The sequence below is a fragment of the Miscanthus floridulus genome, chromosome 3, assembly GCF_019320115.1.
Source record: "Miscanthus floridulus cultivar M001 chromosome 3, ASM1932011v1, whole genome shotgun sequence".
NCBI classification, from domain to species: domain Eukaryota; kingdom Viridiplantae; phylum Streptophyta; class Magnoliopsida; order Poales; family Poaceae; genus Miscanthus; species Miscanthus floridulus.
In genome coordinates this window covers 136,864,863-136,881,418 of record NC_089582.1, presented here as the reverse complement: position 1 = coordinate 136,881,418, position 16,556 = coordinate 136,864,863, and the positions used below count along the sequence as shown (strand labels likewise).

The 16,556-nt window shown below is 46.1% G+C and overlaps 1 protein-coding gene across 1 annotated transcript; it reads right to left on the bottom strand.

Moving 5' to 3' along the window:
* Positions 1–6,148: 6,148 nt before the first annotated feature.
* Positions 6,149–6,490, bottom strand: LOC136544512 (uncharacterized). Its single transcript, XM_066536650.1, has one exon. It carries the CDS (start codon positions 6,488–6,490, stop codon positions 6,149–6,151), a length of 342 nt encoding a protein of 113 aa, XP_066392747.1.
* Between the last annotated feature and the right edge of the window lie 10,066 nt (positions 6,491–16,556).

The window sequence follows — 16,556 nt, the reverse complement described above, 5'->3', positions numbered from 1 at the left end:
GTACATTATCACCCCGGGTAAAGCAAATGTGGTTGCAGATGCCCTCAGTCGCAAAAGTTATTGCAATTGTCTGATAGTGAGAACAATGGGTTTGAATTTATGTCAAGAAATGGAAAAGTTGAATGTAGAAGTAATTCAACAAGGAAGTTTGACCAACATAATTGTTGAAGCCACTATTCGAGATCAAGTTATTGCTGCTCAGAAGGAAAACAAGGGTATAGCCCATATTAAGGAAAGAGTCAAGAATGGAAAAGCGGAATGCTTTAGTATTGACAATGAAGATGTGTTGTGGTTCAAGGATTGCCTGGTGGTACCAAAAGTTCCTGAGTTGCGGCAGTCAATTCTAGATGAGGCACATGCTACTAGGTTATCAATCCATCCGGGAAGTAACAAGATGTACCATGACTTGAAGCAAAGATTCTGGTGGACTAAAATGAAAATAGAGATTGCTAGATACATAGCAAAGTGTGATACTTGTCAAAAGGTGAAAGCTATACATTTGAGGTCTGCTGGTGAGTTACAACCATTACCTATTCCATCTTGGAAGTGGGAGGACATAAGTATGGACTTTATTGTTGGTCTACCCAAGACATCAAAGGGATTTGACTCGGTATGGGTTATTGTAGATCGACTCACTAAGTCAGCACATTTTCTTCCAGTCAAGACAATATATCCTATGATCCAATATGCCAAGATGTATTTAGCAAGAATCATGAGTCTCCATGGAGTACCCAAGACTATTGTGTTAGATAGGGGTACACAGTTTGTCTCCAACTTTTGGAAACAATTGCATTCTTCATTGGGTACCAAACTTCTGTATAGTACAGCTTATCATCCGCAGACTGATGGACAGACTGAAAGGGTTAATCAAGTACTTAAAGATATGTTAAGGTGTTGTGTCCTTAACTATTCTAATAAGTGAGACGAATGCTTACCTTTGGCCGAGTTCTCATACAACAATAGTTATCAGGAAAGCATTAGAATGGCTCCATTTGAAGCACTCTATGGTCGTAGGTGCAGAACATCATTGAGTTGGTCTGAGCCAGGAGGGAGAAGATTCTTTGGAGTTGACCTTGTGAAAGAAACAGAAGACAAGGTTAGGCAAATACAGATTAATCTGAAGATAGCTTAGTCCCGCCAAAAGAGTTATGCGGATAGACGACGGAGACCATTGGTATTCAACAAAGGAGATTTTGTATATCTGAAAGTATCACCAATGAAGGGAGATAACCGTTTTGGTGTTAAAGGAAAGTTGGCACCCCGATACATTAGACCATATCAAATTTTGGAGAGGTATGGAAAAGTGGCATATCGCTTGAAATTACCTAAACATCTTGTAGCTGTGCATGATGTGTTCCATGTTTCTCAATTGAAGAAGTGTCTCCAAGTGCCTGAACAGAATGTTGAAGTTGAAGGAGTGGAACTAGAACCGGATTTAACTTATTCCGAATATCCTATCCGAGTGTTAGATCAAAAAGATCATGTTACTCGAAGACGGACAATCAAGTTCTATAAGATACAATGGAATCAACATTAAGAAGAGGAAGCTACTTGGGAATCAGAAGATTACTTGTTAGAAAAGTTTCCAGAATTTCTAGCGTCAATATAGAATAGAGTAATGTAAGTTGAGTTCGGTAGTACAAATTGTGTTTTGTAAAGGGACCTCAGCTATTTTATGAATAGAGTTTGTATGTGTTCTCGCGACACATTTCCTTTTCCATTACTTACCCTATGGCTTTGAATCTCGGGGCGAGATTTCTTTTAGGGGGAAGGATTGTAACACCTCGGGTGTTTAAATATTAAAATCTGACATGTCATCATATGCATTGCAAAGCATTTGGCATTTGGTGAAAACTTTGAGATGCATACACTAATACAAGTTTATATTTATGTGGTATGTGTTGCAATGTATTGTTTGACTCAAGTTCAATGTTTGTTTGGATTTTGAATTTTTCGAGAAAACCCCGCTTTTCAACATTTAAATCCTACCCTAAAAATCCATTTCAAAATCTAAGCATATTTTGGGGTTGGGCCCAAAAGCAAAAGTGTAGAGCTTGGCAAGTTATACAAAGTTTATTTTTGGAGTTTTTCAAGTTGTTTAGAAAATTTTTGAGTAATTCAAAAAGGCGTAATTCGTTAAATTTCCCTATTTGAATTCAAAAGTTCATTTCAAAATCTAGACCGAATTAGGAAATGGATATAAAAGTAAAGTTGTAGAACTTTTGATTTTGAACAACTTTTATTTTTGGAGATTTTTGAGTTGTTATGAAAATTTGGGAGTAATTTGTGAATTTTGGCGACTGGCAAACTTGTAATTTCGATGAACAGTGTTCACCGCTTGCGCTACACCGCCGGCGAGCTTCGGCTTGCTTCCAATCACGCGCGTGACCGTTTGGGCGTCGCGTTGGCGCGCTGAAGGCTTCGTTGTGGCTTCCTTGAGCTTCCTAGCCAACCTTTTAAGCCTGAGCCGCCATCGTCGTTGCCCTTCTCCCTTGCTCTGTTTTCCCGTCGCCGTTGCTCCACTCCGGCGAGCCCGTGCCGTCGTTGTCGTGCTCCACCGTTGCTGATAAGCTAGTCCCAGCTTCGCTTTAGCCTTACGCACTCAGCCAACCCATCAATTCAGCTTAATTTCACTGGGAACCACCGCTCGTCGTGTTTCTTCTCCATGGCCGGCAGCCCCGCCGTCGAGCCCACGTCGCCGTGGCCAGCACGCTATGGTGAGTCCCTGCCCTTGCCGAGTCTTGCTTCGGCTTCACTGCAATGATGTAGTGCTTTGTGACCCATTGGTTTCTCATTTTGACCACCACAGCTACCGGAGCATCACCGTCGTTGAAGATCGCTCCGCCGTGAACCCTGTCAACGTCGACCCGTGTCATCGTAGCTCATCCAGTCCCATTCTTTACTCCAACGTGTTTGTGGTGAGCTACTGGACCTTCCCATGCCCTCTGTTTCCCCGTTTTCAGCTTCGTTTCGCCGGCGTAGCACTGCTGTGTCACCGCGTCCGCCATGGCCGACGATGAGCTAGTGTAGGGCCGTAATCCGTGCTGATAGGGACGTCAATCGATGCACCTAGACTTGGTGATCATTTTGGTACATTGGCCGTCGCCGTTGATCTCACCGTCGGTGAGAAATCGCTGGTCAGAGCCATCGCTGCCGTAGTCAACGTCGGAGGTTGAAGATGACATGTGGGACCCGTTGTCAGTGACTCAGCGTTCAAATGGATTTTTTTTTCTATTTTCAGATTTGATTGAATAGTATCTGTTTTTGTTATTTTTGTATAGATTTATTTAAAGCTCCAAAAATTATGAAAATTTTTGTGTGACTTCTATGTGATGTATAGTATTTAAGAAAAATATGAAATAATGTTTTTCAGTAATTTTTAAATGTGGTAAAAATTGCTCAAATAATTCATAAATGGATTTCCATGATTTTTCTAGGCTTATTTATTTATCCAAAAATTATGAAATTTGTTTTGCCACTTAGTTAACATGTAATGAACATGTACTAAAATTTTGAGCTCAATTAGAATAAGTTGATTTATTTCATAATTTTGAATTAAATAATTAATTCATAAAAGCAAATAGTAACCTTTAATGATTTAGGTTTTTGTTTGGACTTTTGGATTGAGTGATGACCTTGGGTCCTTAGTTGATGATGATCCTTGGCAATTGATGTATGTGTTATGAAAAAGGATTTAGTTGGTTGACTTGCAACTGTACCGCGAAGGAAAGTTGTATTCAAATTGTTAATTTTGCATCCATCATCGAGCATCATGTTTCATATTCCACATCATGTTAAACATGGCATTGTTATTACGTGTAGTGAACGAAGGTGAAAACGTGGTAGTTAATCAAGCTGTTGAGGAGGTTAATCCGTCTGTTGAGGTCGGATCGAATCCTTATGTAACGTCGCAGGAACCGGACTTTTCTGTCAACGAAGGCAAGCCCCGGATGCATACAACCCTACCTTGTGTTTTACAAATTAATTTCGCTTTTGCTTTCTGTTACTGCATTAAGTGATTAGGAGTTAAGTAAGAGCCTAATTGGTGCATTACCACCCTTGTTATTCCATATTTACCATATTACCAGTTTTAAACTCGTATATGCCTAGTTTTGCTTAGCTATGCGTAGAACGATGAAAGTCGGGTGACCCCCTGCCACCTGCAAGTTTTAAATGGGACATTGGTCAATATTGTTAGCATGTGATATGGGAATGTGGAGTAATAAATCTAGACCGGGTGGACTCGGTGTGTGTGAGCCACAAGACATGGAGGTCTTGTGAGCGGGTTCTTTCCGCCTATATCGATTAAGGCACGTCCGTTGTTGAATTGTATGAGGTGAGAATTTGTACTACTAACCACATACTCCGGTAAGCCTGAACTTGGAAATTCTATTACGAGAATGGCTACTCGTGCACTGGGAGTGGAGAGATGGCGGGAATAGCATGTACCCACGTGGCCATGGGCTAGAATGGTGGAGTACTGTATTCTTGGGTGGCGCGGACCCATTCTTGTTTTAGAGGATCCGAGGGTAGGTTGATATATGTGAGTCGGGGACCTGCATATGTCGTGTGGTCTGGAATCCCCAGCTGGGCTTAATTGGTTCGAATCGTCGTTGCTCCTCGGTTAAGGAGACTCAACTCACTATTCATCATCATAGAATTAATAACCGGAACTTGAATAAGGCTTGTAAAGGTGTTGGATATGAAGTTTCATGATCTCAGTGCGGATCATGTCAGCTTTGTATATAATTCTTGAGAAGTTTTCTATATAAAGAATGTTGTTAAAAGAGCTTTTACGCAAAAGAACTTTGATCATGGTTAAAGCTATACCTTGAATCCCTAAGCCTATATTACTGAGTTTATCAGTTAATATTTCGGTTAAGTCTTGTTGAGTACTTTTGTACTTAGGGTTCGTTGACCCCTTGTTGAAGGTGAGCTTTATGAGCAGATCTGTTTTGGATCGTGCTGCATGACTATCGTTCATTCTGACGATGAGAAGTAAATGTGTGATCCTTGGGCAGGATGTTTATTTTGTGTGTTAAGTATATGTTCATTATGCCACTCCACTACTACTATGGTTTGTAATAATTATCGAACTTAGTTTGTAAGGTTTGTAACAACTGGTTTGTAAACTATGTTATCGTAAGACTTCCACTGTTTTTACTCTGGTTTTGATATTTGAATAAATGTTGTAATACTGCAATGACTCTATAACGCAATCCTGCTCGGAAATCGTGGATGATTTGGGGTTCCCCGAGGACACCCGACAGTCTTTTTAAGTTATTGGAAACATATGCATAAATGTCAAAGGTCGTCGGACAGTGACAGGTGCATGTGAGCCCTATAACTTAGGAGGTTCTGCCACAGGTCTCCGAAGCAACTAAGCATACAGCACTGGTACATTGCCCTAGCGTTCTTTAGACCGAACGGCATTGAAATGTAGCAAAATGATCCGAAGGGCGTGATAAAAGATGCCGCGAGCTGGTCGGATTCTTTCATCGCGATTTGATGGTAGCCTGAGTATGCGTCAAGAAAGCAGAGGGTTTCGCACCCCGAGGTGGAATCGACTATTTGGTCTATTTGTGGCAAAGGAAACGGATCCTTTGGACACGCTTTGTTGAGGCCAGTATAATCAACACACATTCTCCATTTCCCGCTCTTTTTTCAGACAAGAACAGGATTTGCTAACCACTCTGGGTGGTATACTTCCTTAATGAATCCTGCGGCCAGTAGTTTGGCTATCTCCTCGCCGATGGCCCTGTGTTTCTCCTCATCGAAGCGGCGCAGGCGTTGTTTCACTGGCTTGGAGCCTAAGAGGATTTGGAGAGTATGCTCGGTGACCTCCCTCGGGATGCCCGGCATATCCAAGGGTTTCCACGCAAAGATGTCCTTGTTGGCGCGGAGGAAGTCGATGAGTGCGCTTTCCTATGCGGAGGAGAGCGCGGGTCCCGATTCGGACTTTTTTGCCCTCGGAGCTACTGGGATCCAAGAGGACGTCCCTGGAGCCCTCTGCCGATTCGAACGATCCGGACGACTTCTTTGCGTCGGGTGTCCCTTCAACGACCTCCTCCCTGAGGGTGGCGAGCTCTTCGGATGCGATGACCGTAGATGCATGTCCGCAGCATTCGACCTCGCACTCGTAAGCGCGCTAGAAGGAGGTGCCGATGGTGATGACCCCACGGGGGCCCGGCATCTTCAGCTTCAGGTACGTGTAATTGGGTACGGCCATGAACTTCACGTAACATGGTTGCCCCAAAATGGCGTGGAAAGTCCCCAGGAATCCTACTACATCGAAGGTGAGGGTCTCAGTCCGGTAGTTGGATTGATCCCCAAAAGTGACGGGCAGGTCAATCTGCCCTAGTGGCACAGCTTGCCTTCCAGGCACGACGCCATGGAAAGGTGCTTGGACAGGACGGAGGTGCATTCGGTCGACGCCCATCTCATCGAGCGTCTGGGCGTACATGATGTTGAGGCCGCTGCCCCCATCCATCAATACCTTGGTGAGCCGCTTTGGACCGACGATCGGGTCGACGACAAGCGGATACCTTCCCAGGTGTGGGATGGCATCCGGATGGTTGGTCCGGTCGAAGGTTATGGTGGATTCCGACCATCGGAGAAAAGCTAGCATGGCCAGTCTAGCGGTATAGACCTCTCTACGTGCGACCTTCTGGCGGCGCCTGGAGTCGTAGGCTGCTGATCCTCCGAAGATCATGAGGGCACCGGTCGGTGTTGGAAAGGTGTCATCCTTCTCCTCCGTGTCGTCAGTGGTGGGAACAGGCTCCTTCCCCTACTCCCCCTTGTTCAGGCCCCCGGCCAAGTATTTGCGCATAAGGCCACATTCCTTGTATAGGTGCTTGGCCAGGAAGGCGTGGTTTGGGCATGGCCCCTCGAGCATTTTCTCGAAGTGGTTCAGAGTGCCCTCCATGGGCTTTCGGCCACCTTTGCAGTCGGCAGCGGCAACGAGTGAGTTGTCGCGCCGTTGCTTCTTATTTTTCCCTTTGGCGGGACGGTTGGAGGTGCCTTCGCTGGCGTCCTTGTCCCGCCTTGTCTTTCCATCGGAGTGATCAAAGATGGCTCCGACTGCCTCCTCTCCAAAGGCGTGACTGGTGGCGATGTCCATAAGTTCCTTGGTAGTTCGCGAGCCCCTGCGTCCTAGCTTGTGGACCAGGGATTCGCAGGTTGTCCCGGACAGAAAGGCTCCTATCACGTCGGCGTCGGCGACGTTCGGGAGCTCATTGCACTGTCAGGAGAAGCACCGGATGTACCCGTGGAGGGTTTCATCGACCTTCTGATGGGAGTTCTTGAGGTCCCATGGGTTTCTAGGGCATTTGTACATGCCCTAGAAATTACCCATGAAGATCTCAGTCAGATCCGCCCAACTCTGAATAGCATTGGACGGTAGGTGCTCCAGCCATGCTCGTGCCGAGTCAGCCAAGAACAGCGGGAGATTGCGAATAATGAAGTTATCATCACTCACACCACCGGCCTGACATGCAAGCTGATAGTCTTCGAGCCAAAGCCCGGGATTTGTTTCGCTAGAATATTTAGGAATGTTCGTAGGCGGTTGATACCTTAGGGGGAACGCAGCGTTGAGGATGTGGTGGCCAAAGGCCTGAGGGCCTGGCAGGACGGGGCTCGAGCTTCGGTTCTCGTTGCTGTCGTAGCGCCCGCCACGTTGGGGATGATAGCCGCGGCGCGCTGCTTCTCCATCATCACCGTGGGCATGTCTCCGGGCGTCGATGATGCTGCGTACGTCGCGGCCACGGCCGAGGCGTTGATGTACTGGGATGGCGGAGGGATGCCCTCTGGCTGGCGGTGTTTGGTGTACGGAGGCGTCCTTGGTGGGGCGCACTGAGGGCGCACGCTGGCTGGTGTCAGGTTCGTGTCATCGAGACAACGAACTTTCCACCTGCTGCACTGCTGCACGCTCGAGCAATGTGCGAATCTCTCGATAAGCGCGTCGATCCTTGGATGTCGTAGCCTCTGGAAGGCCATGCAGCAAGGCGGTTGCTGCGGCGATGTTCTGGCTGGCTCGGGCAAAGTGAGGAAAGGCCCCATCGTCGGTGAGGATCCTTTAATGTACGGTGCGGGCTGTGGCGCGTGCGCGCCCCCCGTCTTTGTGGCGTTCAATCTCGCGATTGATGTCCGCATATTCCCGGATGAGCCCTTGCCTAGCCTCATCGATCTCTTGCTACCGGGCCCTCAACTGCTCTATCCTTAGGTGAGATGGGGCTGTCCTCTCTTCCCCAGATCTACTGTCAGGATTGTTTGTAGGGGTGGCCTCTTCCCTGGAGGCGCTTTCGATGTGACCCTTGGGGTCTGCGTCATGAAGCATTCCTGGGAAGGGTGGTGGCTCCCCCTACTGGAATCTAAGCTGGAGAGCGATACAGGCTCCTCATTGAGGAGCTTGTAGAGGGTCTCCGTATCCCGCTCAATTGCCCCTACGAACTCGATGTCCGTGGGTGATTGAACCACACATAGCGCCAAAAGGCGGCCAGTGATCGCCACAGCGTTGTGGAGACCAAACAGAATCACTGTCGGGGCGCTCCATACGGACCCTTCTGGGCACATGGTGGCATTGTGAGAGGCCTCCTTGGGTGACGGGACTCCCCGGGAGTTGCTCGGTGGGCCCTCAAGCCTGAGACGGCTGAGGTTGATGGAAGGGGGAGATGGGGCGGCTGAGTGAGTCAGCGCCAGCTTTCCTCCTACTATGATGATGAAATCTAGGTCACCGAAACGCATGTGTGCGCCCGGGGCCCAGGTGATTGCGTGGGTGGCCATCCGAGACCTGATTTGGAACGCGCAAACTCCTACCTGGCGCGCCAACTATCGGTGTTTCGTACAAGCACCGGCAAGTAAATTTATAGTAATGCGCGTTAGGCTCGGATGGTGCGCTAAAGGACACAGGATTTATACTGGTTCGGGCAGAACGTCCCTACGTCCAGTTTGCTGCTTGTGTTATTAGCACCGTGAATGGTCTGTAGTAAGGGGTACAAACTGTCGAGAGAGGGACTGGTCCCAAGTCTCTGATGGAAGGATTGAAAGGTGGTCAAGAGCTTCGTAGCCGCTTGAACGTGTGTATATGAGTGCGTTCTATTGTTTTTTGGGTCCCCCTTGATGGAGGGAGTGCATCCCCTTTTATAGATGAAGGGGTTGGCTTTACAAGGGTGAGGGCTCCAGGATGCGTACTCTACTTAGTCTTATGGCTCACGTCTACCTAGTCAGGTCCTCCATTCTAATGAGTGCGAAGGAAGATAAGTGCTTACAATGTTGTCGATGTCTTTATAGGATGTCAGGTTAGTCACAGAATGCTGCCCTGCGCAGGGTATGGGCTGTAGTACAGTGGTTTTGACTTATGAGCCTCCCCCAGCCTTGTTCCACACGCCTTCTGGTTCCCATGATTCCTTGTTGGGAGAATGCGGGGTTAGGGTCTGGTGTAGCACCGTGGCCAAGGCCTTCTGACTGGGAGGACCTAGGGGGTTGGGAAGCGGACGCCGCTCCCCCGGGTCCACAGCATGGTGACGGAATACCCGTCGTTCATGGAGATAGCAAATCCTTTCCTGGAGCGTAGCGGTTGTCGTATATCTTCGTCGAGTTCCGTGTCTCAGAGCTGAAGGTGGCGCCTACAACTCTACAGGGCGAGGTGCACGCACCTGTAATGCCTTTTGGGTTCTGCGGTGCCCGGAAGGGTCTAAAGCATCAGTCCTGTCATTCCCTGGCAGTCCTTTTCCTGCCAGGGCGTAGGGTATGGTCCTTGGAGCCATGGTTGACCCGAATGTCTTGTCTCGTCCTATACCCATCATTACGAGGGATAGATATCGATCAGGGCGAGGCTCGTTCTTGGCCGTCGGGTGAGACGAAGACCAATCCCTATCTCTTGGGCGAGACTAACCCTACCCCTCTAGGATTGGGCGAGGCGGAATCCATCCCTCAGCCCTCGGGCAAGACCGAGCCTGCCCTAAAGGTGTCGGGCAAGACGGAGATTAGCCTTGAGCCTTTGGGCGAGGTAGGGTTATCTCATAAAGGCATCAGGTGAGGCTGACCCCGTCCCTCCAGGATCGGGCGAGACAAAATTCATCCCTCAGCCCTCGTGCGAGACCGAGCCCGCCCTAAAGGCATCGGGCGAGACAGAGTTTATCCCTCGGCCCTCGGGCGAGACCGAGCCCATCCCAAAGGTGTTGGGTGAGGCAGAACAGAACTCCTGTCACTCGAACAAGGGATGACACGGTGCCTTTATGCATCCAAAGTTTTTCATGTTCGGTGGTTATTGGTTCCACCTTCTGGGGTATCCTGGTATTAGGTCCCCGATAGTACCACTATTGCTTGTATGCTTGAAATGATCTAGTGGTAGCATATGACATGTTTGTGGGCTTGTAAACCTAGTGTTTGATCTAGGAAATGAGTTATAAGTGTTTAACTCAACATGGTAACAAGATAACCCTTATTTGGATGTGTGAAGAAGCTTGTCCTTGGATCAAACTGAGTTAAATATCTTTTGCAAGTAATCTAGATTGAACCAAATTAGGAACATGATCCTCACTTCACATGGTTTCACCCCAACCTATCTAAAATTTGAGCCCTCCCTTTATGCTAATTGTTGACAAAGGGGGAGAGAAATTCACAAAGATAGTAAGATAGGGGGAGCAAACAAATGAAATGACATTGTAAGGGGATCAATCAAAATTATACACAAGTAGGGGGAGCAAGCTCATAAACTTGTATGTTGCATTTGAATGTGCATTTCATATATTTGCTTGCATGGAACAAGTTCTAAATTTCAATATCCATGCTTGTGTGGTGTGTGCCAGTTATAGGCTTGAATGATGAAATGAAAAACTAGCATGCATAGGCTAAAGTAACTAGACTTATGTTCATTCTATGGAAACTAGAACCTTGCTAGTAATGTTGATCTCATGGGGTATTCTAGTTTTTGTGTATGTATAGTTACTAATGGTGCTAAGGATGGTATATTGGTGCACTTCGATTGGTATCACGCTTCAAAGGTCCATCTCTTATACCTTAGCATTATTTGGTAGAAATTGTCTCATATATTTCCTATCTAAGCATATGTGCAAGCTACAATCCAAACTCTTAGCACATATGTAGGGGGAGCAATTGCTACCATTTGGAGTTCATGAAACTTGTCCATATTCTTTTACACATGGTAAATATGCTTGGGCAAGCAACATGGATTCAATTAAATTTCAATTCATATCTTTGTGTAAGGGTTGTCATCAATTACCAAAAAAGGGGGAGATTGAAAGCTCTAGTTTGGTTTTGGTGAATTGATGAAACCCTAAGTGCTAATCTAGTTTATCAAAGTGATTATGAGATAGGTAACACTACTCTAAGTGATGAAGCAAATGAAGATCATGACATGATGATGGTGATGGCATGGTGATGATCAAATGCTTGGACCTAAAAAGAAGAAAGAGAAAAACAAAAGGCTCAAGGCAAAGGTATAAGTGATAGGAGCCATTTTGTTTTAGTGATCGAGACACTTAGAGATTGTGATCACATTTAGGATCGATAGCCATACTATTAAGAGGGGTGAAACTTGTATCAAAATACGGTTATCAAAGTGTCACTAGATGCTCTAACTCATTGCATATGTATTTAGGATCTAGTGGAGTGCTAACACCCTTAAAAACATTTGTGAAAATATGCTAACATATGTACACAAGGTGATACACTTGGTGGTTGGCACATTTGAGTAAGGGTTAGAAACTTCACTAGCGGAGTGTCTGCCTATAGAGTGCAGACAGTTTGACATGCCACCGACACTGGTCTCGGTAGGACTGGCGCGTCCGGTCAGTGGAAGCATGAAGACGTTGGCATCGGTCTTTGACCAGACGTTGGGTCACTTAATGACTGGACGCTGACGGGGTGCGTCCGGTCCTACTAATATGGCAATGCATAGAGGAGACGCCGAGTGACCGGACGCTGGGTGAGTCCGGTCATGATTTTTCGTGAATGGAAGCTTACTGGAAATGACCGGACGCTAAGGTCCTATGTCCGGTCACTTTCAAGTAGCGTGTCCGGTCACAACTTAAATGTACTAATGACCGTTGAGATTAGGGCGATCAACAGTTTGAAGCAGGGGCCACATGGCACACATCCAACATCCAGTCGATCTGACCGGCGCGTCTGGTCGCCCTGTTTTTCATTGGACTGAGGAGCCAATGGCTCTATTTCATGGGGGCTTCTATTTAAACCCCATGGTCGACTCAAGCTCACTCTCTTGTCATTGCATTGACATAGCAACCTTGTGAGCTTAGCCAAAGCCCTCCCCCTCATCTCCATCATTGATTCATCATTCTTTATGAGATTGGAAGAGAATTCAAGTGCATTGCTTGAGTGATTGCATCTAGAGGCACTTGGTATTCATGTTTCGCTGCAGGGATTCACTTGTTTCTCTTGGTGGTTGCCGCCACCTAGACGGCTTGAAGCATCAAGGATCGTCGAGTGGAGGTTGGTGATTGTCTTCAGGCTCCGATCATGGTGATTATGAGGGGTCTTGTGCCTTCCCCAGTGGAGCGCCGAAAGGTAACTCTAGGTGGATTGCTCATGTCATTGAGTTACCTCACTTATGGGTAGGTTCTTGTGGTGTCCAATTGTATGGACTGAGGTTGGTGCAACACCTCTTAGCTGCCAAACCACCAAGTGTTGGTCGACACAACGAGGACTAGTGTGCCGGCAAGCACGTGAATCTCGGGAGAAAAATTGGTTGTCTCTTGCCCTTTGGTATTCTCCCGGTGATTGATTTAGTATTCATCTTGTGATTGGTTCACTCCTCTACACGGTGGTATAATCACTCTACTCACTCATTTATATTCTTGTAAACTAGTTATAGCAAGCTCTTTAGTGTAATTAGAATTGAGAGCTTGCTTTGTTGTTTCAAGTTCATCTAGTGGAGCTCTTTAGTGTAGCAAGTGTGAGAGCTCTTAGTGAGTAGTAACATAGCAAATTATGCGTGTAGTGATCATAGCAAATAGAATTGTTGGATAGGTGGCTTGCAACCCCTGTAGAGCTAGAGAAAGTTTGCATTTCACTATTTGTCATACTAATCAAATTGCTCTAGTTGGTTTGTAGATTTTTAAATAGGCTATTCACCCCCCCCTCTAGCCATATTAGGACCTTTCAGTGTGGTGGCTTCAGCCACCCTAGAGAGAGCGACGGATGCTGCCATGGTGGCTGTGGGCACTCGGACGTGGGCCTAAAGCTAGAGCGCGGTAGCCCCGACAGACCCCTCCCACGGTGACCCTGACATGGCGTCCCTTGCAATGAAGGTCTTGGCCATCCCATATTGCCGTTGCATCTCCCCCCAGTGTCACCACACCTACACTATGCACTCGGTCTCCTCCCATGTTGAAAGCTCTAGTTTGGTTTTGGTGAATTGATGAAACCCTAAGTGCTAACCTAGTTTATCAAGTGATCATGAGATAGGTAGCACATTCCAAGTGGTGAAGCAAATGAAGATCATAGCATGACAATGATGATGCCATGGTGATGATCAAGTGCTTGGACTTGGAAAGAAGAAAGAGAAAAACAAAAAGCTCAAGGCAAAGGTATAAACCATATGAGCTATTTTGTTTTGGTAATCAAGACACTTAGAGAGTGTGATCACATTTAGGTTTGATAGCCATACTATTAAAAGGGGTGAAACTCGTATCGAAATACGGTTATTAAAGTGCCACTAGATGCTCTAACTCATTGCATATGCATTTAGGATCTAGTGGAATGCTAGCACCCTTGAAAATGTTTGTGAAAATATGATAACACATGTGCACAAGGTGATACACTTGGTGGTTGGCACATTTGAGCAAGGGTGAAGAAGTTAGAGGTGAAGAGGAGTTAGCCTCGCTGGTCTCAAGGTGACCGAACGCTGGTTCTAGTGGAACCAGGCGCATCCGGTCAGTTGTACCAGCAGCAATGCTAGCGTCGATCAAACGACCGGACACTAGGTCTTGAATGACTAGACTGCTGGCGAGGTGTGTCTGGTCCTGTTGTCGGGCAACACACAGAGGCTAGGGTCTCTGACCAGGCGCTAGTAGGGTCCAGGTCATGCATGATCGGACACGTCCAGTGGGCAAAAGGCGTTTCTGGAACCATACTAAAAATGACCGGACGCTGGTAGCTCAGTGTTCGGTCAGTATTGTGCGCAGTGTCTAGTCAACCCAAGTGACCATTGTGATCGAGACATGTGGCTGTCGTCGGGCGACCGGACACTGAGGTCCATCGTCTGGTCAACATGACCGAAGCGTCCAGGTCAGCCCGCGTTGTGCCTAGTGAAGAGGTACAATGGCTCTATTTTGTAGGGGCTTCTATTTAAGCCCCATGGCCGGTTGAAGCTCATACTTTTGGCAATTTTCATTGACATAGCAACCTTGTGAGCTTAGCCAAAGCCCTCCCACTCATCTCCATCATTGATTCATCATCTTTGTGAGATTGGGAGTGAATCCAAGTGCATTGCTTGAGTGATTGCATCTAGAGGCACTTGGTGTTCGTGTTTCGCTACAGATTTCGCTTGATACTCTTGGTGGTTGCCACCACCTAGATGGCTTGGAGCAGCGAGGATCGTTGAGCGGAGGTTGGTGATTGTCTCTGGCTCCGATCGTGGTGATTGTAAGGGGTTCTTGACCTTTCCCCGATGGAGAGCCAAAAGGTACTCTAGTGGATTGCTCTGTGGCTTGTGTGATCCTCATTTTGTGTTGGTTGTGCGGCACCCTATTGAGGGTTTGGTGTGTGAAGCTAATTAGCTCGTAAACCTCCAAGTGAGTGAATCGCCACAACGAGGACTAGCTTGCCAACAAACAAGTGAACCTCGGTAAAAATCATTGTGTTCATCATTGATTCCGAGGTGATTGGTCTTCATTGTTATTCATCCTTGTGATTGATTGGTTCCTTTATCTACACGGTGGTATAACCTTCTTGATCACTCTCATTACATTACCGCAAACTAGTTGTCAAGCTCTTTAGTGTACCTAGTTATGAGAGCTTGCTTGCTTGGTTGGTGTGGCTCTTTAGTTAGCCTTTGATAGCACACTAACATAGAGTAGTATCTTAGCTATTGTGTGAATAGACACTATCTAAACTAGAATTGTGGTAGGTGGCTTGCTTTTGAGTAGGCTAGCGCAACACTTGCTTTGCCTCATATTTGTCTAACCATTTTGTTAAGTATTGTTGTAGAAATTTCATTAGGCTATTCACCCCCCTCCTCTAGCCATTAGGATCTTTCAAGTGGTATCGGAGCCGAGGTCACCGTGATTTGAGGCTTAACAACCTTCGGTGTAAAAATGACTCAAATCAATAACACTAAGAAGCCACCCCAATTTGATGGCACAAATTATCCTTATTGGAAGTCAAAGATGACCACATACATTAAGTCAATCAATAGAAAAGTTTAGAAGGTGGTAGAAACCAAAATTAAGATTGAAGATCTAGAGAATCCTACCATGGCCAAAGAAGTGATTCTCCAAAACAATGACATTGCTCTAAGTGCCATTCATGATACAATTGATGAAAGAACATTTGAGCAAATCAAGAATATTGAAATGGCACATGAAGCTTGGAAGAAGTTGGAAGAATTGTTTGAGGGCACTCAAGCCATAAAGAGTGCTAAGGCATATATCCTCAAAGAGAAGTTTGCAAGCTTCAAGATGAAGGAGGATGAGAGTGTGCTGGAGATGTTCCATAGGCTTCAAGTGCTTGTCAATGATCTCAAAGCACTTGGAGAAGAGGTGAAGGACAAGGACTTTTCTCACAAGTTCTTGAGATGCTTACCTTCAAGATTTTGTACATTGGTCACCATTCTAGTGAGAAGCGGTTTAGACACCATGACACCAAACCAAGTATTGAGAGATATAATAACCGATGATACTTATAGAGATGATGATGAGAAGGAAGAAAAGAAGGAGAAGAAAGATGAGAAGAAGGGTGACAAGAAGAAGAGCATGGCATTCAAAGCCACATCATCTAAGGGCAAAGCTAAGCAAGAGACATCAAGTGAAGAAGATAATCTTGGGATAATGATGATGATGAGAAGATAGCTCTCTTTGTTAAGAGATTTGGCAAGTTCATGGTGAAGAAGGGCTACCGTGCTAGAAGAAAGAAGCCTTCATCCAAGAATAAAGAAGAGTCAAGAAGGTGCTTCAAGTGTGGAAGCAAAGATCATCTTGTTGCTCAATGCCCATACAATAGCGACAATGATGACAACAACAAGAAGAACAAGAAGAAGGAAAAAAAGAGAAGAAGGACAAGATGGCATTCAAGAAGAAGAAGGGTGGTTCATATGTAGTCACTTGGGATAGTGATGCTTCCTCAAGTGATGATGATGATGATGATAGTGATGATAACAAGACCACCAAGAAGAAGGTTCTTGCAAGCATTGCTATTAATGTGAAGCCTTCTCTCTTCGAATCTTCATCATGCTTCATGGCTAAGGCCACTAAGGTACAATCTTGTGATGATGAAAGTGATGAAGAACATGATGCTAAAAATGAACATGAAAATGAAAATGATAATGATAGTGATAATGATGAACCCACTAAAGATAA